The sequence below is a fragment of the Misgurnus anguillicaudatus genome, chromosome 8, assembly GCF_027580225.2.
Source record: "Misgurnus anguillicaudatus chromosome 8, ASM2758022v2, whole genome shotgun sequence".
In the NCBI taxonomy this organism is placed as follows: domain Eukaryota; kingdom Metazoa; phylum Chordata; class Actinopteri; order Cypriniformes; family Cobitidae; genus Misgurnus; species Misgurnus anguillicaudatus.
The window spans coordinates 6,209,572-6,234,334 of record NC_073344.2 but is presented as its reverse complement, the minus strand read 5'-3'; the positions used below and the strand labels follow the sequence as shown (position 1 = coordinate 6,234,334).

Below are 24,763 nucleotides of genomic sequence, written 5' to 3'. Positions count from 1 at the left end.
TCTGACCCATTACAATTCTCCCTTCATATTGGCCTTTGCAACGCCTATATGGCGTATAAAATTACAGTCTATCTTTCGTAAGCTAACTAAATTTAAACAAAACATAAACACATTAAACCCAACAATACTCAAACATAAATGTAAAACAGACATTATATATAAGGATACATGTTAAAACAATCCGATATAGCGTTTATAATAGCTGGTTGGTAGATGTTTACTATTTTTGGCAAAACCTCCAATGCAAACCAACATTTACATGAATAAAATAATTTTTACTTTGAAAATGATGCGCTGTCACGTTAACGTCAGCTGTTCGTTTACATAAGACTCCGTCTACGTTAATTTACACTCAGCGCAACGTCTGAGTTCTCAAACTAAAACAGGGTCTTCAGCGTTTGCGAACGAATCCGTTTATGAGGGTCGAAAACGGGGATGTAGTGTAGATGAAAGGCGTAAACGTAGCAAAAGTAACGCGTTTTAAAGGATAAACGCATTAATGTAAACATAGCCTGAATACAGTGGTCACTACTACTCTCAATTCCAATCAGTTTAGCTAAACTCCTGGTCAGAGTCTGACTCCACCCACTGGCAATAGTTGAAAAATGCAAGAAAAGTGGGCAGACATCATGCGGTACCCCAACATCCAACAGAGAAATTCAACTGCAGTAGCCACCCGAAGAGGGCAGCACTCAGACGTTTTTACACCATATATTGTAACATTGAAATACTTTTATACCCAAATGTCAAAAAGGTTACACAAATCAATGAACAGCACTAATAAACCCCAATTCTTACAGATCATTAACTAAAAACGTTGGTTTAGGGTTTAGTTACTCTTTAATGATCTTGCAGAAAAGATTTTAAAACATTCCACATCTTAGTGTATTTCTCTATTGTAGGATATAGGGGCAGTTTTAACATTTAAGTCGTTTATACAAACATATCTTACAAAAAACATTACTGCTGTGCATCTTGAGACCAAATAATGACACTGATATATTTAAAGATATGTGAGTGCAAGCTGTTCAGTTATGACAGGTCAAACATGCTTTTTTTTAAGCTTAAGCCCTGTCTGTTAAACTGCCTAATTGATAACCTGCCTAATATAATATAATACAAATATAATTTATATTCAGCATTTGCATTGATATTTAAAACTATCAAAAACAATTATTTAAAAGAGTTTGAATTGACTTAAGTTTATTGAAAGTACAGTTGACCAGATTTTGCATCATTTTTCTGTGTGTCAAGATGATTCTGTGCTTCACATTTTGGCCACAGAGGGGAGTTCCTCATCTTCCTCCAGAAACTGCAGCTCTCCCCGTCTTTTGGAAAAGACTATAAATCACTGATGACTCCAGAGCTGTCACCATGGGTTAACAGGGCTATCCCCGAGAGCTTCCACATGGCTATAGAAGAACAGTTTATCTATGAGAAGAAAGAGAGAGAACAGTAGCAAATCAGATTAGAGCTGGATAATCCATGTCATCCAGTCAGTCATGCGAAGCCTTAATACTCTATACCTTGATGTGGGCTATAAATCATATTATATGAGAGGTCAATTACATTATACATTGAGTAATCTGTATTATCTTGTCAAGATGGGTCACTACTTGCACTATGTGACATAGATTATGCACATAGAAATAGCCTTTCCTGAAATTGTGTTCCTGTTTAACTCTCTAGATGGCTGTACTGTAAATGAACCTGTGAGGTGTTTCCCTCTGTCAAGTATTTCACTGTATTGGAGTGTTTGGAGGTGTTATGGAGGCTTACTTGTGGCTCAACAGTTCTCGTCTAGATGATTTTCAAGTGAATATATTACCAGTACTATGTACTGAAGCTGTACACTTTGTACTCAGCAATAATATGTATGGATATTTTAGTATTGTTTAGTATTGCCGTTTTCCATTTGAGGGAAATGATGTTGCAAACACATTATGGCTTTAGCATTTAGCTTTTGTAAAAAATTTTGTATATGTAAATCATCAAGGTTCTCATGTTGTTGCATATGGCATATTCAAAATGGTGTAGAATAGTGCAGATACAGGAAGTAATTTAATATGTTTTAGACAGTGCTGGGCAAAGATTAATCGCATACAAAATAGTTTTCGCGTCACGGAAATTCGCGTCATGGGAGGGGCTTCTGCAATTCCGCTTTCTTTATGTAATCACGTCACTACTAGAGCAAGCTCCTGATGGTTAACGTGGTGCAAAATAGGGGCAAACCACTGCTGTTGACTAAACACGTAGTACTTACCGTAATACGTCACAGTTTTCACAGATATTTTTAGTTGTTTACACAGAAATGATTACGCTATTTTTTTTAAATTTGCATTTTCAAACCTTAAACACTGTTGCACGTCTGTGTAATTAATATTTATGTTAACAAAGGTTTATCAGAATGAACACAAAACTTTTGAGTTTGAGAACAGGACGACTTTCCTGACAACTCACTGCTTGCTGAGCTGAAGTCTCTTTTGATTGTAGTTAACAGATGGTCTACCCTTGAGGTTAATAACCAGACTGTTGAGTCGGTACAAATGTTCTTCATGGTCCAATCTGTAACGTCTTCATGTTTTTTAACAGAGATTTTTATTTTCCCACAACATCTGTCAAATGCAATTTGTTAATTTACATGAAGAATTCTCATACATGGATTTTTTTGTCATGCACCTTCACACAGAATTATAATATAACAGACATGTAATTTGTATCACCAATACAAACATAGTCTCAGCCTCAGACGTCACGCCCACAAACTGTTGGCTGAACGTCTGATGTTTTTCGTACACTTTTCTGGAAACCCTGTGAGAATGTTAAAGTCGTCTTTGATTGGTTGGAAAAAAACGGATTTCCAGGAGACGGGAGTGTCGCGATTAGTTTCGGTCCCTGGAAAACAAAGCTCTGACGTTCCATTGAGGAAGAGAATCAGTCGTGTTCACGTGGATAATAATGAGCAGTTATCATGATCAGCTAAACATTGGATTCTCAAAAATATGCAACGTTCGCGGCATCGACTCTCTAAAAGACGTCCAAGAGTTTTTTTTTAAGGCAGTTAGTGGAGTTTAAAAGTTTGGTTCTCCTGAATTGCTTGTATGTGTTAAAAAGTGGAGAGATACGCTTCAAACAGACGTTTAACAGGATCGTCTCATTGGTGTGGCTGTTGATGAAGTGCTCAACGTTGTCCTATGGTGAGTAATGTTGTTTATTTAGATACTATTTGGTTGCGGCTGGTTATTTCAATAACTGACTTGTTGCCAGCCGGCTCGTTATTGTGGGGAGTCCGAAACGTGACGCTAGATGAAACAAACTGTGATTGGTTGTTTGACATGTCGGTCAAACAGCTCGTGGGCGGGCTTTGTCCAGAAAAAGCAGCGAAAAACACCAGACCTTCAGTATTGAAGGTCTGGCTACGCGAGACTAATACAAACACATATAATGTGGCAGCCAGCTTTAATGTGACAGTAGGGGTGGGCGATATGAACAAAATCTTCTATCACGATAGGATTCATTTTCAGAGGTGGGTAGAGTACCCAAAATCTGTACTCAAGTAAAAGTACAAGTACTTATACAAAAATTTACTCAAGTAAAAGTAAAAGTAACAATCTAATTATTTACTTGAGTAAGAGTAAAAAAGTATTAGATTAAAAAACTACTCAAGTATTTAGTTACTCGTTACTTCCAATCTGATTGAAAAGAAGCGTAAAATCCCTGAATTTCAGACTACTTGGAGGGCTTTCACAAACCTCTCCTTAAAAGTCTCATTGTTCTGCTTATATACTACTACCTAGGTTAAAGTAAAGCAGTCTATCTCAGTCCTCCAACACCACATAACGTGTCATTAAAAAAAATCTTAAACAAACACTGACTGTTTTCTGACAGATAACTGTGTCTTTATTTTCACGTTCACAACAAAATTTAGCTGGATCTGCCTTTAGACAAGCTTACAGTAAGCAAAAAAGAATGTGTGTGCTGTTTGTTATGTTTTTATATGAATAGGTTATTTTCATTGTCATTAATGTGCAATTAATGAACATAAGGAGCTTGATAAAATGCTTATTTTAGAATTTCAAATGGAACTTTTCTGTTTTTGCAAATCAACTCTACATTTATTATAATATATAAAACATGTTTCTTTAAAAACATACTTTATTCTTTTATTTTTATTTTATTAATCCAGTTTTTATTCGTATGTATTTTCTACATTTAAGTAAGGTGTCCGGTTATGTGTAGGGGAGACATTTTTCAGATTTTTTTTTAAGTTTTTAAAATTTTTAAAGATAATGTTTCAGACACAGATATATTTTTGCTGTGGTCAGTAACTCACAAGTGTGGTCTATCAATACCAGGTGGAATTTTGAACAAATGTAAAATGACTAGTATAATTTCACTTTGAACATAAGTGGTGAATTGTTACTTTTTTTAACACAACAAAACAATGTAGATTTTCGTGTTACACTTGTTTTTATTAACTATACATGACTATGACCTCTTTAATATGTAACTGCAAACATATTTTGTAATGTATCTTTGTAAAAAATAATGAAATTATATTTTCATTTTAAATTTCAGTTTTATCAAATGTTTCAAAAGCAACCAACAGTACAAACTTAAATTCAACAGTTTGAACACTATGAAAATGAAATAAAATTAGAATAATAAAAATGGTACAAAAGTAAGTGTTACTTTCGTCCTGACAGGATCTCCTCACATTTAAACCAGATTTACTTTTATTTTGAAAAACTATTGAGAAGTCAAACTTCAGGATGTGTTAGATAGAGCACTAAATAACCTGTAGATTGATGAAACGAGAAACATAACGCTTTATTAGAAAACAATGACCGCTTTTGGAATTTACTTATGGTTGAAAACACCTTTCTGGATCTACACCCGGAAAATGGTGAGTAAATAACGCGATATTTGTCAGCTCTGTCAAGGGTTGCAAAGATGCTGTCATAGTTTGGGATTCAAATGTTATCAGTCCTCTGAGAAAATCGCTTTGTTACTTTCGTCCAGTGTTACTTTTGCCCCGGTTCTCACGTATTATATTAATGCAAGACTTAACACTATGCTGTTCAATTTGTTTAGTTTTATGAGGAAATGATATGGAAATGTGCAGATGTGAACGTTTGTTGTTTGTAAGGTTAGAGTGATTTTCATTGCTTGCATAAGAGCGCATATGACAAAAACAGTGCGTGAAATAATATTATAATAAGGCACTGCAGAAAGTGACACCTACCGTCGTGTTGTTTCAGGTTGGAGCTTGAATTCCTGTATGCTGAGATGTCAGTTCGTTTTGGTGCACAAAACATACATCGCATTATGAAACTATTCTTTTTGACCTTTTGTAGTGTAAACATAGACCAAACTTGAGCCCACGCGTGATCTGCCTCCGATAGCTTGCATAGGTCATCCTCCGCTTCAGTCATCTCCTTTCATATGTTTCATCTACGCGCGCTAAAGGGTGATAGGTAGCCACCCCTCGCAACGCACGCAGCCTCTCTAACGTCTCGCGAGACTTTCGAGCAAGCCATATAAACTTAAAAAATAAAATATATTCATTAATTATTACCATTTGAAAGTAGCGTAGTAACGCCACCGAATGTAGCGAAGTAAGAGTACAGGTTTTTCATTAGAAATGTACTTGAGTAAGAGTAAAAAGTACCCATCCTTAAATTTACTCTAAAAGTACTAGTTACCCAAAAAATGTACTCAAGTAAATGTAACGAAGTAAATGTAACTCGTTACTACCCACCTCTGTTCATTTTATATCATGATAACGATATGTATCACGGTAGAGTTTTTTATGTTTTAATAAGGTTTGAATCTTTAATACCATAGAAATGTTCATAATTCTCACAAAAAAACATATACAAGCATAGAAAGAAGATAAAAACAAACAAAACTCAAGCTCTCTGAAGATAAACAGTCAATGATATAAGAATGATAATAAATAATTATGCATGTATGTATAGGCCTATATATATTTTTATTTAAGGTAGAAAAGTGATTTAATCAGGAGCAGTGAGAGATTTTCTCTCAATACTGTTTGATTCACACTAATGACGGACAGGAGCAAAATTAGGTAACTTCCCCTTTAAGACCAAAGCCCAGATTCAATACACTTTTACACATGCGCTTTCTCTTTTAGCTGTTTACTGGTCATGTTTATGAGGATGCTTGCAAAGACGGGAATTTTGACGCATATGTGTATTTAAGGCCAGTAAAGCGGGAAAAATGCTCACGAGCTTAATGAGCAGCGGTCGCGTGACTTGCGCGCTCCTCACAGACAGAAAGAGCAGCGGTTGCGCGACTTGTCCACTCCTGACACACAGAAAGACCGCACGCATACAGATCTGTTGTCTGTGTTTCAATGGCTTAAAATAACTTGAAATACTGAAAAGGCTGAAATACGTGTACAAACGTTACGTTTTCGCGACCACGCGCATAGGAGCGTGACGTGGGGATGTAACTTCGGTTGACAAATTTCTACCGGTTAATTATGTCTACCGGTTTATCGCCCACCCCTATGTGACAGCTTGACGGTTTTTGAAAGTGAAAGCGATTTCTTTTGTTAAACAGAGGTTTGCACCCTAAATAGTGCCATCAACTCTTGCCACAGTTTATAAACGCTATACCAACTTGTTTTTAATAAGTACCTTGACGGATATGTCGTATTATGGACATATAATGGATATAAAATTATAACACTGTTTTGAGTGCACTCTGTCGACTTTTATAAACTCACGCCAGGGACTCGGTTATAAAATTTCATATAAACTGCTGAAAAGATTTAAACAGTCATAACACTTTGGCTGCCTACATGCATGTACATGCATGCTAAGTGTGTGTGAATAGTCATGTTTTATGCGTTTACGGTTTTGTGTAGTGTGGACAAAGTTCACGTATGAAATGCCAGTATAGTTTGATATCATTTTGATATGCTGTTTAAAAAAAGAAAATGCACTAGTGTAAACCGGGCATAATATTAATCCTAATACCAATAATGTTATCATTAAATTTAGCGTAACTATTAATGCACACACTTAACGGATAAAAAGGAAAATAAAAATAAAACAGAAAGAAAATAAGATAGCAAATAGTTGTTTCGATTTTAAAACTATATTTCTTGGAAAGTCCAAGCAGCATACCTGTCAACATTGGGATTTGAAAACAAGGGAAATTTCCCGAACCCTAACCTACACACACCCCCTCGTTTTTACTACTACGCAGGGGAATAGATGTGTATACCTTGTATCATTTTTATTATGGCTCTTGCATTTGCATATCGTTATATTACACGATAGGTTGCACACATTGCATTTCTTAACACCTTCTGATTTAAGCAGTAAAGCACAAACAGCAGTGTTTCCCAACACGCAGAGTTACAAAAAAAAACACAGCACATGCATTCAGAGCGCAAATCTGAATGTGCAAGTTTGTGAGTATGCGGAAGTGTGCGTTGCGTATGTGTCGTTTGAGTGATATGTTACAGATATACTGCCACCTGCTTTACCGGAGGTGAATGTAGGCAACATCAATTACAGCCAGTGGGATTTTTTATAGAAAGATTAAAAATACAGGATAATGATGGGATAGCATGGTGAAATACTGGAAATCCCGGGAAAAACTGGAGGGTTGACAGCTATGAGGTAGATATCGCATTATTTATTTACCTCACTAAAAGAAGCTTGTTTAGGTCTTTTTGAGTTGGATTGAAATTACATTTTGCAGAATTCGGCCCTCCCAGAACAGAATTAAGTAATCCATCTTAACTTCAGGGGTGATAAAATGATTGATGTTCGATAATTGTTGTTAATAAATGAGAAATTTAAAAAATTAAATGCACGTTAGGCCTATTTAAAGTTTATAATTGCTTTTTTAATGATAGCAATTATAATCACTTTAAAATATTCACCGCCTGTATCATATCATAGCCTATGCATCTCACAGTTGTGTGTCATAAGAATGGACATTAATTTTCCCCGTACCCACTAACTCAACCTAATCTAAATTCTGCCTTATGATCTTAACACTGTTCTTTGTAAATTTTGTAAATTTGTTGATATTAAAATATTTCCACATTTACTACAAAGATTTATTTCCTTATAAAAATAATACACAGTAGGGGAGAGCAGGGGCAAAGGTACCATTGACTGCTTTAGGAATTTACTTACTTATGTTTGAAAACAGCTTTCCAGACCTAGACGTGCAAAACAGTGAGGAAATAACGCAATATTTGTCAGCTCTGTCAAAGGTTTGTGTGCTAAAGATGCTGTCATAGTTTGGAATGCAAATGTTATCAGGGCTGGGAAAAAAGTGATTTGTTACTTTCGTCACGCGTTACTTTCGCCCCGGTTCTCCCCTACTTTCATTTGGTAATGGAGCAATTTTCAAGAAGCGGCAAAAACTCTGATGTGCTTTTTTCTAAATGTTAAAAATGTTATGATGAATGCAGTTAATGTACGTATCATACGTTTTCAAAAACTGAAATTTATTTTGTTTTTCGTTTCATTGTTTCATTTGTGTAATGCCAGTAGGGATCCCCTAAGGTCATTCCCACAGTGTTTACAATCAACATTTCTTGGTCATTATAGATTTATTAGAGACATCGACTATAATGGCAGTGATTGTTTATTTAGTCTTGTAGGCAGGTTGTCAACATAAAGGTGTCAATATTTTTTTAAATAATTGTTGCTTAGTTTGATATTTTGTTATATATATTGCAAAGGCATTCATTCATTTTTTCATTCATTCAGTGTAGCATAAGTGTACAAATATTGTATGGGGTTACTGTATAGCAGGTGTCTCCAAACTTTTTGTGAGCGACAGCTACCACAATTGATAAAACAATCTGGAGAGCTACTTTTTTTGATATAGTCTACTTAAAGCATTTTGTTTCACTTGTTGATTTTATTTTTCTTGTTAATATGTTTTATTGTTTAAATGTTAGCATACATATAATAGGCCAAACTGATATAAAAATATGTAATAAATAAATATTAAAATTGAGGCTATTAATTGACTCTGCTTTGGCAGGCAACTTACAAACTCTGTGTGGGCAACCTGGTGCCCAGGGGCACCATATTAGAGACCATTGCTGTACAGTATACTGAGCTATGGGCATACACCACATCCGACATTAGCACGTTTCATAATCTTGACAGTTTTTGAGTAACTTTTTGCCATCACATGTACAGTTCACATAAATATGAGAAAATTGCACTTAATCATTGAAAGACAGATAGTGTAAAGCAGAAATGAATGGTTGTACAAAGTGATTTTCATCTTGCCAGTGAGAGACAAAGTACCTCTGCTTCTTAAACTGGGTTCTCTACACACACACACACACACACACACACACACACACACACACACACACACACACACACACACACACACACACACACACACACACACACACACACACACACACACACCGAGAGAGTCTTTGATGGTATCGTGAGAATTCAGCAGTCTGCAATCTAGATATTTCCTCTGAGAGCTTCTGCACAGCAGAATAATGATTAGCATCAGCATGCACACACAGTTTATTAGAGGAAAAGTTCTCATTGTTCCAGGAGAAAGTGCTGAGTTCACAGCTGTACACAAACTTGAAGAAGCTCTTAAACATCAAGCTAAGTTTAAGGATGGCACCTGCTGTAAGAAGAACTTGTCCCTTTCTCCTTGAAACTCTCAGGAGAGAAGGATTGAGTTAGAAGTTAATAATTGGCTTCAGCTGCAGATTTTTTTGGATCGAAACTCATCCAGAAGTCATTGTATTCATCTCCAGTGTGTCAATGCAAGATTTCATCTTGTTGAAAATAAGATTGAATGATGAATGGGATGCGCATACAAACCACAAAAATGCTTTTATCGTGGTAATACATATATTAGGGATTAGCTCAAATACTCAAACATGACAGTGACGGACATGTTTGTCCGGAGATCTCCGCTTTGCTTCGCACTTGATCACACTGTCGGGGTTATTTTTGCGATAACAACCTGCTGCCTATACGTTATTCCTTATATAACATTGATGCATTATTAATAATCTGACAGTGCTTCCTGTCACAGCTTCATCAAGATTTTTTTGTAACAGTTTTTAATTAAAAATGCTGCAAAAGTGCTGCAAGTGGTCAAGAGTTCCCGAAGATGTCAAAATTGTATATTAAAGGGACATTTCATCGGTAGAAACATTAATCTTTATTGAAAGTGGGTCATATTTGTATTTGAAATGTAACATAAATTTAAAATGTTGTGCCTATTTGACCGAGAAAAGACAGAACGTGACTTAAGGGCACATTTGTATGGAAAACTACAACTCCCACAATGCACAGCTCTGCAAGCCACTCCATTAATGGGAACACCGCTCAGATATGCTATTGTTTACATTAAATGCCACGTTAGTATAACAAAGAAAATAGAAACACTCACTTTATAGTCAGACGTCCGTATATCCCTGCAGGCTTTGGCTGTCGCTTCCAGTTTAGAATTCTGAAATATCCAGGACGCTGCTGTCCATATACGGTACGAAGCTTGGGTAGGAGCAAGCTTCATTCAGTTTCTGATATATTTTTGAGAGTGCTTGGCCAAACATGTATATTCCCAAAGAGGAAAATGCCGCATCCTGCACACAAACGCATCCACCGCACAATATGTATCCACAGACGCGCTGGCTTAGCGCTTGTGCTCGTAAGCCGAAACACGCCTGTGAAATAAACACGCGCAAAGTACCTCTCTTGCCCCGGGAACATTCACCAAACAAACGTCCATATCCTGATCTAATGCAGAAATATTATACAGAAAGCACACAGCGAGAGTACAGCCACTACTAGTCTGGCTCGCTCCACAACGTCTGTTAGCTTAGCTTAGCATAAAGATGGCGGCTGATCGTTTTTTTTTTCTGTGTTCGTATATTTTCGTAAGTCAAACCCACTAATCTGTAATGGGTCTCTAGCGTGAGCGGGCCCCATCCATAGCCCCCACCTTGGAAAAATTAGGAATGAGTGTTTGTAGTCTTACACCCGCGACAAAGATACAGCAGTTTCTTCTTTCAATGACGCACAATGACGATTTTTACATTATGAAAAATGGAAGTGCAACACTGAAATCTTTATTTCTCTCGTCTCAAGGGAAACTGAGGGAATGATGCAAGACCATTCAAAAACTTTTTAACGATAGAAAGCTTAATGCAAATCGGTGAAGTGTCCCTTTAAGTATTGCTTAAAATGCACAATATAAAATTTTTTACTGTTAGTTCTGCTGTCTGAGAAATGAATTGTTATTATATGAAAGAAATAGCATGTTGTTCTGTGACAGAGATTGCTTTCCTCCAAAAATCAACTGATTCCGCACCATCATGCTGTAGATGCAGATTTATTTGGTTATAAAGAGTGTATGTGAGTGTCTCTGATGTAGTAGTCTGGGATCTGCATGCCTCTCTGCACTGATGATGTAACAGTTCAAATAATTTACTGTGACAGGGGTGCAGGAGAGAGGAGGGGTAGAGGAGAAGCATGATCACACTCAGATTTATTACAGCCCACTAAAAAACTGTACATCATACTTTAGAAAGATCTCCAATGGCCTAAAATGCAGATTTTTAGCTTCAGTGTCACTCCTAAAGAATTGGGCATCCATGCACGTGCATGATGTCAAACGCACCTTTGTTATCTGGGGTCATTTGGGATGCAGTGAGATATGGCTGTATGTATTTGTGCTACGCATATCAAAGTGTTTTACAGTGACAGCATTCCGCTGCTCCTGAATCAAAGTGAACCGTGCCTGAGACCACCTCTGCAACGCATATCCATGTACGCATAAGCGTAGCACACCCTGGTTCAGTACAGAGCGATCACACTAGCCCAAAGAAACCGTACTTTAGGGTCAAACATACTCTGGTAAGGTATGGCATGCATAATGTGAGTAGACCCTAAGTGTACTTCAGTTAAGTGGATATAAGTTAAAGTTTGATAGTTTGATTTCAATTAAAAAGTTTGTTTTGAGAGATTCACAGTGTTCAACTAGACAGCGGCCTGTATAAATACACTCTTCGAAGGGATGTGTTAAAGAGCACCTATTTCATTGCTAAAAAACAACTTTATTTTCCATATACTGTACATTTTTGTAGCTCCAGATTTCACTCCCTCCTAAAACGCATGGATTTGAAAAGCGCTGTGTCCCTGATTGGTCAGCTAAACTGTACGTTGTGATTGGCCTGAATACCTCTGACGTCAGCAGGAAATGTGACGCTCCTTACCATGTTTGAAAAATTCAGTCAAAATGCAATGCTGACAGGAGTTAAAGAAACAGTATGTAAGAAATGTATATCAATTAATCATAAAATGGCCCTGATGTGTCACTAGACATTAAGAAATTATTTTCATTTCAAATATTTATATCACTCACAACAGTGGTCCGGCCAGGATATTGTCATTTAAAAAGTGGAGTTGCAGCCCTCAACTGATGTTTATGTTGTCATGTTGTGTATTGGCCACCAGTTGTGTGATTGCAGTACCAGTTTTGGCCACAATCCTACATACTGCTCCTTTAACTTACAGGCTGTGAGTCAAAGCGGGAGGAATTATGATAATGTCGGTCTTCTCTATGTCATCAATCCCAGGAAGTAAACTGTTGCTTACAATCAATCCGTGCTTACACCCCTACTTTTAACAAAACTTGTGTTTTATTTTAACACAAAATCAACACAAAATGAAAGTTAGGGCCAGATTTACTAAATGGGGCAAATTAGCGTGAGAGGGCAATCCTAAAGAAACACAGATGGGAGTGGTAATATCTGCAGGTTATTTACTAAAAAGGCGCAAATGAAATTACACAGGTGCAACAGCTGATTTCCATAATGACCAACACAATCTACTAAGAGCAGCGCAAGTTAGTTCAGGGTCTCAACTAAGCAAAGCTTATCTTTTTTCAGCCCCACAGACATCTTAGCGGAAAATTTGGGGTGTGTAATCCCAGCTAATGAAGCCATAGTACACTGAAAGGAACTGGAGGACAAAAAAAGTCTTGAAACGTCTGGTATTGTGTGACGACTTCTAGTGACTCCATTTTCCATTTTCTCCAGCAAATAAAAAATAACATGGCTTGGCGAACAATAATTTTGAACAATATGTTCCTCTGGCATTCCAAATAAATAAACTATACATGTTACAACAATCCTCTGGATTGCATCACGCGTTTACTGCTCTCTGTGATTTCTTTTTTTTCAATAATTGCAGCCATTTCAAGCGCAAAGTCATTTAAGACATGCTTTTTTCGGTGTTAAAGAATGGCGCAAATACTAGTCATTACACGTGCAAACATTAGTAAATCGCGTTGCGTGAATCATAATCTCCTTCCAAAACTTTTGCGTCTGAAGGGGGAAACTCCTACAAATGCATATGCAATTAAGTCAGTCACAAAAATAACAAGACCACACCTTTTCAGCGCTAATTAAACACTGCGCGTCTTTAGTAAATCCCAACAGTCGCTATATTACGACAAAATGATAGTTTGCGCTGGTGCAAAAAATTACACATAATGTGTTAAAGTGTACAGGGGTTTATTTAATTGTTACTAAATGCGTTTCTTCGGGTAAGTTTGCATATGAGATCGTGTTGGATTTAAAAATAGCTTTACAGTGTGCACTGGATTTCAAAAAGAATGCAGATATGAGACACTTTGATTTAACTTGACATGCTGTCTTAAAGGTCACATACTTTCTTATCCCATTTTTTAAACCCTAGTTAGTGTGTAATGTTGCGATAATAGCATAAATAATACCTGTAAAATGATAAAGCTCAAAGTTAACTGCCAGCCGATATATTTTCTTTAACAGAATTTGCCTTTTAAAGCCTACAGCGAATGGCCGGTTTGGACTACAGCCCTCTACTTCCTGCTTTAATGACGTCAGTAGAACAGTTTTTTGATTAAACTCCGCCCACAGGAATACATCAGTCGTCAGCTAAGATAACGGCAAGCTAAGCTGCTATCGAATCACAACACACTAAACAAACTACACAATCAGAACTTGATACGTATTTTTGAAGGAGGGACTTCACTGAACAAGGAAGACATCAGCCCGTTTTTAAGACAGTGAAAACATGGTATACAGATAAGTAAGATATACGTTTTTTTTTTATACGTGAAACATGAACACATGTTATATTGTGCAATGTAAACACAATCAAAGCTTCAAAAACACAGAAAGAACGGGACCTTTAAAATCGCAAACCTTTTTTAAAGTTGAACATTTTTAATATATGTATTTATCTGCATTGGACTTGAGTCATTTTGCGCAATCAGATGAGAAATTTTACTTCAAACAGATTTTTTTTGCCTGAGATAATCAATAGAGTGTCATGAGTTAAATCATCGCTATACTTTAAAATACTGTTTCTACATCCCTCACATATACACATACTTAATGCAGCTGTTTAATTCAGCATCTTTCTCACTGTTATTCTTGTAAGTCTGTCAAGAAAGCAGTCAGTTTCAACTCTGAATGCTCCCATTCGCTTTCATCCCCTCTCTCCTGTGCGCTGCAACCTTCGGCTCAAAAACTCTTCAGTTTCTCTCTAGTGAACTGTGTAATAAGCCCAACGCTGCTGCTTGCCCCTCCTCCATTCTGCTTACCTCTCCCCTCTCTCCTCTCGCGCCGCTTTCCACGTCTTGTTTGGATAGTCGCTGAGTGGGAAAGCATCCCGAGGCTTCTTCTCTTTCCTCCGAGTGGAAAGTCATGGCATCGTTTCCTCTGCAGCAGGTGGAACGCGTGTGGCAGAGCAGAGAGTCCCTTGCGTTGTGACACGAGACCCTGTGCGCTTCACCTCCCTCTAACCCTCCTCTTCCTCCTCCCACTGCAACACCTCCTGGTCACGGTAGGCAACATGGCTCTCCCAGTGCTTCCTAAAGTGCACATCTGTTTGGGAGCTATCTGATCGGTAAGGCCGATTGAGATAGGACGGAAGACCAGCAAAGTGGACTCAATTGACAAGGGCATCACATCGTTGCTTCTGCTTACCCTGCCACGGACCGAGCCAAGAGATGAGGGTGCACATCAAGAGCAGGGAAAGGGCTGCACTCCTGGAAGCTGTTGGCCGGCACCTCAATCGCTGATGGATTGAAGTGGCCAGGCGCAGAGAGAATGTCTCCCAGCATCAAAAACTTGGATTGCTTTTCCCCAATGTTGTGCCACTGTAAAGTAGCATGCACCAACAGCACCATCTCACTTATGTTTGGATGCAAGGTAGGGAATGTGCTGCTTTTAACTCATGCAAAGATTTATCAGAAAGTATCTGATGCATGACTGACAGTCAGCGAAGTGTAAATACTATTAACCTCATTTGCTTAAATAGTTTTTGGACTGAGACCTGTTAATTGTCATCTCATACCGAGAATAGCCTTGTTGATGACACCTTTAGTGGGTTATGGTCTGAACATATGCTCCTCGTGGCAACGATCCATTCCTTGCATGCGGTCCTGATATTTGTGCGTGATTATATTTAGAAGTCTTACAGAGTCTCCATTTGTCCAGTCGTACTCTGACAAAATGAAGCTCAACGAGACCTGTGACATACAGTAGTGGTCAAAAGTGATCTCTGTGGGAAAATATACAATTATGCAATACTACAATTTTGCTTTAAATGCCCTCTCAGGTTAGATTAAACCATCAAAATATGAAGTGTATGGTAAAAAATAGACAAAACACTGAACTTTTAAGATATTTATTTGGGAAAATATGGCAAAATCAGCAAACCAGAGTTTATTAGGGAATCTGAGTCTTTATAAACGTATTATTATTATTATTATTATTATTATTATTATTATTATTATTATTATTATTATTATTATTATTATTAATATCAATACTATTAATATTATTAATATCATTATTATTAATATTAATATTAATATTATTATTATTATTATTATTATTAACAATAATAATAATAATAATAAATAATGCTTTTTTTTTTTGCCAAGCCTGCTTCAGTTTATACTCCAAACACACCAATTTAATGCATATTTAATAAAATATTTGAATAAACAGCAAAGATGTTAATTGTTCAAACATGGACATCAATTTTGGCCACAATTGTACTTAACGGCAGTATTCTCTATCCCAAAGCACTGCCGATGCTCTTTACGCTTTTTGAATGTACCAAGCATGCACAAGTGGTCCATCCTGGCATTAAATCCACCAATGTGGAAAACAAGGCACATACAGCTGGGGAAAAATCCGTATTCCCCAGGGACTTCTTGGGTTCTGTTAACTGTTTTGTTGAAACAAATAGATTTCAGCTTTAAGCAAAGTGAATCTACTTCTTTAAAAAAGCAAATGCTTTGGTATAAATCTCAGCCATGCAGTGCATTTCCCAATATTCCTCTGTTCCATTTTCAGCTTGTTTAGTACAGAGCGGCATAGTAAGTTCTCTTAGTTACATAACGGCCCGGTCCTCTGGGTATCTTAGTCTGTCTGTGTCCCAATTATATCTACTATCTGTGATTAGGATGTAAAAAAAGCATTTCTTACGACTCACTTGTTAGCCTGGTTTAGCTGTCTTCATCTACCGAGCCTTGCAAAGAGTACAGTAGCTTGTCACGTTGTGCCTGCGCTGATGGATTAGACCCCAAAAACTTCTTTCTGTTACAGCTGATTCTTCCTGCAGGGATGGAGTCAGAGGTCTCGGGAAAGCCCTCATTAACTTGTAATAGTAATAGTAATCCCAAGCATGCAGGAAGTAGAGAAATAAACCTGTAATGTGTAGCTGAATTACAGATTTGAGTACAATAAATAACCAATTGAAAGTTTTTATTTGCACCATTTATATTGTTTGATAATCTGTATTGGTTCTGGGACAACACACTAAATGCTTTGTCCCAGAATCCATCTGTGTGTTATTATTGTAACAACACATTTTGTGTTACTTTTAACACAACTTGTGTTATATTTTAACACAAAATGACACGTTATGTGTTAATAATACACATGATGTGTTAAAAGCTTAACGCACAAACATGTGTAAAAATTTAACAAATCCTTCCTAAAGGGGTCGCACACCGGACGCGCAGCTCAGTGCCCGTGCCGCATCGAGTTGCGTCTAGGACAACTCGGAGGTATCGTAAACCGGAAGTGCACATTAAATAGCGCGAGCTTTGTCGGATAGCGTCTACTTCAAAATGCTAAATATACATTAGCAGCCAATGTTAATCGTTAATGATTTGGGACCAATATGATGTTATTTAATGTTAAACTATCTGAGTCGTAGCTGGGCGGCGCGGACAGGCGCCACCTGTCGGCGCCGTTCTGCGTATTCTCATAGAAAACAATGTGTTAGATTTTTTGTAAAATGAAAAAATGTGTACACTGTGGATAAAACTACAAGATTTATCTCACTGACCTATTATTGTTATATAAAATTATACACATATTCATATCGTACACATATATTGCTCATTAGGATCAACATTTGTAAGATCACACTCTTAGAAAGGATGTGTTAATTTTTTACACATCTTTGTGCGTTAAGCTTTTAACACATTATGTGTAATTTCAACACATTATGTGTCATTTTGTGTTGATTTTGTGTTACAATATAACACAAGTTGTGTTAAAAGTAACACAAAATGTGTTGTTTCAATAATAACACAGTGATGGGTAAATTCTGGGACAACGCATTTAGTGTGTCGTCCCACAATCAACACTAATGTGTTGTTTTTAACACATTCGTTCTAAGAGTGCAGAGTTTATTGGTAAAGATGTGTGTTAAAGATAAAGATTGACCAAAATATATATATTTTGTTGTGTTGAGTGATCCATCACATCAGTTCCTGGTCAGAAAATCATATTATCCTAAACACATTTTTCACACAGTTTTTCATTTGCACACTACCCATCCTGAATTATGTAAACAGATGTTTAAGTTGAGCCAGCAACATCTGTTTTGAAATTTGCTTTAGTTTGTGTGTTTTAGTTTGTGTTACGATATCTGATGGGTTTCTTTAGTGCTGAAGAGGTTAAATACAGAGTAATTATAGGGTAAGGGGGACAAAGATTATTTGAATAATAAATTGTCTGAATGGTCAAAAATGGTCCCAAGCTGTCAGTGGCGCAGTACCCAAAAGGTCCTAACAGTTTAAGTACAGATGTGTGTACCAATATTTATCAAATTGACATACTAATGTGCACTCTTTTGGCACTTTTCTATTGCATAGTACCCCACGGTTTGGGTCGGGTCAGCTTACTTTTGGGAGCTTTTCCACTGGGTGCAGTACGTAGTACCTGATACTTTTTTTAGGACCACCTTGGTTGGGGTTCCAAGGGACCCGAGGTGATACCAAAACATGACGCGAAAACCACACTGTCGATCACTGATTGGTCTGAGAGAATTTCCACTACCAGCGTCATCGCTATAATGTAAAAGATTAGCTTTACCTTCTGTGTTTGTACAAAAACGGTCATGTGAGACAGAGGTAGTGATAAACGCAATGTGCAAAACATATATTTTGGTGGTCAATTTTCATTTTGTGTCGGACTGAGAAATAAATGAATGTATGGGGATGTATAGCATTCCAACAACACTCTCACTTGTATGATGTCACAGCAGTAGGCAGCGCAAATATAATGACACGTCTATAATCCCTCCCACTCCGAAGTTTTACTAAACTCGATGGAAAAGCTAACCAAGCCAAAGTGAGGTCAGCTGACTCGACCTAAACCGTGGGGTACTATGCAATGGAAAAAGCGCCATTTTTTGTACCAATGTGTAGCTTTAAGGTACTAACATGAACTCTACAGGTGTAAAGGTATACTTTTTGAAAGGGGACTGTCCCATTGTCAGCTAGGTAGCATTTGGCCATTTATTCTGAGAGTGTACAGCCCCTCTCTCTAGGCTGTCCCACGCATCTATTGGTGACTGCCTAAAGTCTGGTATATGAAGGAAATCTGTTGGTTACCTAAGATTCTTCATTGATAATTAAAGCTCATTCATCTTTCCTCAGTTAGTCCTTGTACATTTCATCTCTCTCAGAGGATTGATCACCAGCCTCTCTGATCCTCTGCTAAACGGCACTCTACATTACATTGATTAAATCCTGCTGGGATGTGCCACACAGAAAGCTCAGTTTTTGACTCATACATTTATAAAAAAAACATCCGGAGATCTCTGTCCTGATTGGCTACTTTGTCCCCACAGATGGCTCTTTTATTAATTTCTGCATAGGCCTTTTAAAGGATTTGTGCTGCTTACCATGATTATGTGTATAACAAAGTGAGTTACTGATTATTGCAGTCCCTTATGAAGGCATTCTCATCGCACATACTGTATTTTTGTCTACATTTTGATCTACATTTTAAAAAAGGCACATAATGTATGATTTATGCATTAAAATATCCAAAAAAACTACTAGCCACCAGGTTATACATTTTGTTAACTTGCATTATTCCAAATGTTTTCACATATATTGCAGTTTTACGAAGCGTTCTGCCCCTGTTTATTGAGTCGCATGTCAGTAATGTAACGCATTATACACGGTTTCTGCTTTTACTGTGGTATGAATCATAGATGTGTTTGACTTAATGCATCAACTGCGCAGACCGATCGACATTTGATGTCATAGTATCACAAGATCGATCCAAAAGCAGTGCTATCGAGTCACTCTTTCTAGATGTCATAGGCTGATCGAGTATCGCAGTGCCACATGCGTATGTAGTATTGCAGCGTCTAGTACGCAACTCTGTGGTTTCTATCAAGACACTATCTTGGCTTAAGTTATAACAAAATGGTTATAAAAAAAATTACCATCCATGAACATGACTTATGAGTCTTGTTGAACCAAGTTCCAATTGGTAGTGGAGGTAAAGACGAAACTCCCGTCATTCCAAATTGCATATACTGTCAGAAGTAAAAAGGGTCAAAATGGTGCCTAGTCGTCATTGAGGTGGTAAAAGTACACATTTGCACCTATTAGTACCTCAGATGTATTTATTGGTCCCACAGAGTCCATATTGGAACCTCAAAGCTATACATAAATGATACATATCAGGAGCTTTGATATATATTAGGGTACTGGCCCAGTGACAGCTTGGACCATTTTTTGGCCAGTTTTAACTGTGTATTGGGCATTTAAAGTAACACATTTACATGAGAAGCAAAATTGAATGTCATTGTTTTCAGAGATTATGTGTACTGTATTTTTAGGTCTATAAGCAGCGGGTTTTTTTTCATAACTTGGCTGGTGCTACGTCTTACAGTCACGTGCGCCTTGTATGTCAGTATGAATTAATTTTGACATTTATGAGACAACATTACCGTCTACAGCTGAGAGAGTCTGCTATATGCTGTCTGCATTTTTGTAATTCAATGGATTCAGTAATGTGGAATGAAGAGTATGCGAACTTCACGCTAGTTGGCTTGTTCGGTTAATTTAGCCTATTCAACCTTCCAGGTAAGTTCTGTATATGGTTTATCATTTAAATAACTGATAATTAGGGATGCACCGATATGGGAATTTTGGCCGATACCGATAACCGATAACTCTTTAAATTTGGGGGCCGATAACCGATATCTATAGGCCGATAAATATTAAGATTATTTTCACAATGAAAACCTCACAGACCGCGGACATCTTTTCTTTGCGCTAGACTAGCATACTCTTCTTAAGCCCGCAACACGTGTCATCTTCGTGCTATGTCACAGCAACCCGTTCTCACCAAGATGCGTACAAATGACACGCAGTGTGATTATCGTGCAATAGATACGCCAAATTCCGATTTTGCGTGCATATGATACGCCAGTCCTTCCCATTCACTTATATGGCGAATCGTTTCGTGACGTTTTATTTATTGTTTTCTCATTTGTTTTCTGTTTTTTAAACCATTTTCGCTTGGGTTTAGGGTTAGATTTCACATTTATTTAAGCAGGTTATTTAATATACAGGTTTCTCTATGTTTTTATCTATATTTAAGCCATGGTCGCTTGGAGTTGGGGTTAGAGTTGGGGTTTGGGTTAGGATGTCATTTTTATATAACAAAAAGTTGTTCTAACCCTAAACCCAAGCGAAAATGGTAAAAAAAACAGAAAACAAACGAGAAAACAACAAACAAAACGTCACGAAACGATTCGCCACACAAGTGAATGGGAAGGACCGGCGCATCACACGCACGCAAAATCGGAACCCGGCGCATCCATTGCACGACAATGACACTGCGTGTCATCCGCACGCCCTTTGGTGAGAATGGGTTGGTCACAGAAAGCACCAATCAAAACTCCACATGGCCAGCAAAATGAGCAAGTGAAGTGGTTCAACAAACCAAAATAATCCATCATTTATCGGCTTTCATTTATCGGCCTAATTTTGCTATCAGACCGATAACCGATAATATTAAAAATAAGCAGTTATGTCGGCCGATATATCGTGCATCCCTACTGATAATATTACTTTAACGTACAGACATCTATTCAGCTTGCTGTTCTGACTGCGATTGTTTAGTTAAAGGCAGGGTAGGCAGGAATTATCTAAGAAACTTTTTTGCAAGTTTGTCTAAACTGTCTTCATATACAAATGCATAATTGAAATGTGGGTGCTCTGAGGGAGAGAGTGTGGAACTCGAGTGTCTGTAGACCTCTCACGACTATTTTAAACACAGTTAATTATTTCCATCCGGGACGAAACATATGATTAGCTTGCTCAAATATCACTCTCTCTCGCGACCATGGCTCCACCCGTTGCTATGGGATCTGCCCAGACATGCGCACACCCGATTGATTTGAACGTGCACAAGGCAATAGGAAGAGCAAAATTACAGCAGAGAAATAGCATTCACAACTCACAGAAACTGCATTCACATCTTACAGTACCTGTATATCCAGTCAGCGAAGGCAAAAAAGGAATAAACGAAGCAATCAAACGAGAGTAAATATCGCGTGGCTTTTCCTCGAGTCGATGATGCGGTATTGTCTGAGGAGTGTAGTCCTCGTCAGAGTCAACAATGCTTTCATCACAGAAACTCTTCCATGCAAAACACTGGCTTAATAGTGAGTACTAAAAGCCATCCGTTTATAAAAGCCATCTGTTTATATTCCTAGTGATAAAGTTAGGTGTATTATTACATGTGATTGTGACTTGATGTTATTACATGCACCGCGCTCCTTCCTCTCCGCTTGTCTGAGGTAATTCGCGCGTTCATGTGTTTTGGGGGCGTGGCTTAAGAAGAAACCCAGAAGGGAGGGGGTGGAGTGAATGGAAAAATTGGCTGTTTGGAACGGTGCTGAGAGGTCTACGGACACTCGATTTTTGTGCTCTCTTTTTCAGAGTACTTACATTTTACTTATGTATTGATATATAAAGACAGTTTAAACAAATTTGTAAAAAGGTTTTTTTGGATCATTCCTGCCTATCCTGCCTTTAAATAACTTGCCTTTCCAGATTAAATGTCTGTTCTTTGGCTTGGATTTTGTGAAATCATTTTCTAAATAAACGTGTCGTATAGTCTACTGCAGGGGTGGTGAACGTCGGTCCTGGAGAGCCGCAGCCCTGCAGCTTTTTAGCTCCAACCCTGATTAAACCTCACCTGTCTGAAGGTTTCTAGTAACTCTTTAGACCTTGATTACCTGTTCAGGTGTGGTTGATTAGAGCTGGAGCTAAACTCTGCAGGACTGCGGCTCTCCAGGACCGACGTTCGCCACCCCTGGTCTACTGTGACTTATATATCATGCTATTTCGCCTTAATGACGCATTTTTTAATGATGCGGCTTATAGTCCAGAAAGTACTTTTTTTTTAAAACATAAATCTTACAAAAATGGTTTATGCTTAAATCAAGAAAAAACTGTATGCTATGAGGTAGGGGAAGTAATTCTTACAGCATATTGCTCTCAAGAAAAAGTAAGGGTTTTAGAAATTTTTATTAAAAAAAGTTTACTGATTATGTATTAGTTTTGCATGGAGCCTTAATTGCTAGAAAACTCACAGTATTTACAGTGTTTATTGGCTTGATGTAAGTCATGTCAGCATCTGTTGTAAAATCGTTGGAATTGGATCTGTTTTACTGTGTTGTTGACAGAGTTCTACAGATTTTCTCCAAGCATAAGTCACAGCCACAAACCATCAGTGATGTGAATATGTAACAGGAGGGATATGGTGTGTTTTTATGTAGTAGAAGCATGTAAAGATCAGAAAAGCCACTGGAGAATTACTATAATCAATAGACTGCAGCTTCTATCATTAAGCCAGTAATAGTACAGTAGTATATATATAAATATATAAAAAACTAAGTATTTGACACATCAGCATTTTTATGAGTAAAGGGATTTCTAAGTGGGCTATTGACACAAAATTTCCACCAGATGTAGCCATCAAGCCAAATATTAAAATCATACAAAGAAATCAGAACATTTAAGTATACAAGTTGAGTCATAATAAATAAAGTGAAATGACACAGGGAATAAGTATTGAACACACTTTATTTAATACTTTGTAGAAAAGCCTTTGTTGGTGATTACAGCTTCTAGATGCCTCTTGTATGGAGAGACCAGTCTGCATTGCTCAAGAGTGATTCTGGCCTATTCTTCCACACAAATGGTCTTTAAATCTTGAAGGTTCCTTTGGCCTCTTTTATGATCTTTGATCTTCAATTCTCTCCATATATTTTCTATGGTATTTAGATCAGGTGATTGACTGGGTCATTCAAGCAACTTGATATTCTTTCTTTGAAACCACTTCATTGTTTCCTTGGCCTTGTTTTTGTCCACCTTCTTTTCATTTTCAGCTTTCTGGTAGATGGCAGCAGATTTTTATCCAGGATGTCCTGGTACGTTTCTCCATTCCTCCTGCCTTCAATAATATGAAGTCTGCCAGTACCCCTTGCTGAAAAGCAGCCCCAAACCATGATGCTTCCACCCCCAAACTAAACTGTTGGTATGGTGTTCTTAGGGTGGTGGGCAGTGCCATTTCTTCTCCAAACATGGTGTGTAGAATGACTGCCAAAAAGTTCCATTTTGCTTTCTGACCATACTATAGTCTCCCAATATCCATGGGCTTCCCCAAATGCTCTTTCGCAAACTTTAACCAAGCCTCAACATGCTTTTGTTCAACAGTGGAGTCTTGCGTGGTGAGCGTCCATGGATGTCGTGGCGGTTCATTGCATTGCTTATAGTTTTCTTTTAAACCACAGTACCTGCTGATGCAAGGTCTTCTTGAAGTTCTGCCCGAGTGGTTATTGGCTCTTCTGAATATTCTTTGGACTCCTCGGACAGGGATCTTACGTGGAGCACCTGATCCTGGCCGGTTTATGGTGAAGTGATGCTCTTTCCATTTTAAAATGGCCCCCACAGTGCTCACAGGAACTTTCAGCATTCTGGAAATGCGCCTATAACCATTCCCATCAAAAGGCTTTTCAACGATAAGAATACGAAGATCTTGAGAAAGTTCTTTGCTTTTACCCATCATGAAGGTTTTCCTGTGTGCCTCCTGGATAATGAGAAGTCTTTATTGGCCATCAATTAGGACTAAAGCAGCTGATATCAATTAATACTGATAGGGGGCAGGGTTTCTCTCTCAATACTGACAGATTTCAGGTGATCTCCTGGCTTTCTATGCCATTTTGCACTTTGTTCTCTTCATGTTTTCAATACTTATTCCCTGTGTCATTTTACTTTATTTATTATGACTCAACTTGTATACTTAAATGTTCTGATTTCTTTGTATGAATTCAATATTTGTCTTGATGGCTAAATCTGGTGGAAATTGTGTGTCAAT

The 24,763-nt window shown here is 37.6% G+C and overlaps 1 protein-coding gene and 1 long non-coding RNA gene across 15 annotated transcripts in view; one reads left to right on the top strand and one right to left on the bottom strand.

Annotated features, from left to right (window-relative positions):
- The window catches only part of dlg1a (discs large MAGUK scaffold protein 1a), a 181,635-nt gene that overhangs the window by 28,600 nt on the left and 128,272 nt on the right, over positions 1 to 24,763 (top strand). For 2 of the 14 annotated variants that reach the window (XM_073870199.1, XM_073870195.1), the window contains exon 1: positions 14,839 to 15,253. The exons of the other annotated variants lie outside the window; for them this stretch is intronic. In XM_073870199.1, coding sequence (XP_073726300.1) covers positions 15,152 to 15,253 — 102 coding nt within the window. In that variant the 5' untranslated portion in view covers positions 14,839 to 15,151. Of the gene's footprint in view, positions 1 to 14,838; positions 15,254 to 24,763 lie in introns of those variants that run through there. 14 annotated transcript variants of the gene reach the window in all.
- LOC129450211 (uncharacterized) lies at positions 1,184 to 14,819 on the bottom strand. Its single transcript, XR_008646278.2, has 2 exons — positions 14,644 to 14,819; positions 1,184 to 1,431 (listed from the first exon to the last, which is right to left on the bottom strand). It is a non-coding gene; the product is annotated as an uncharacterized lncRNA (long non-coding RNA).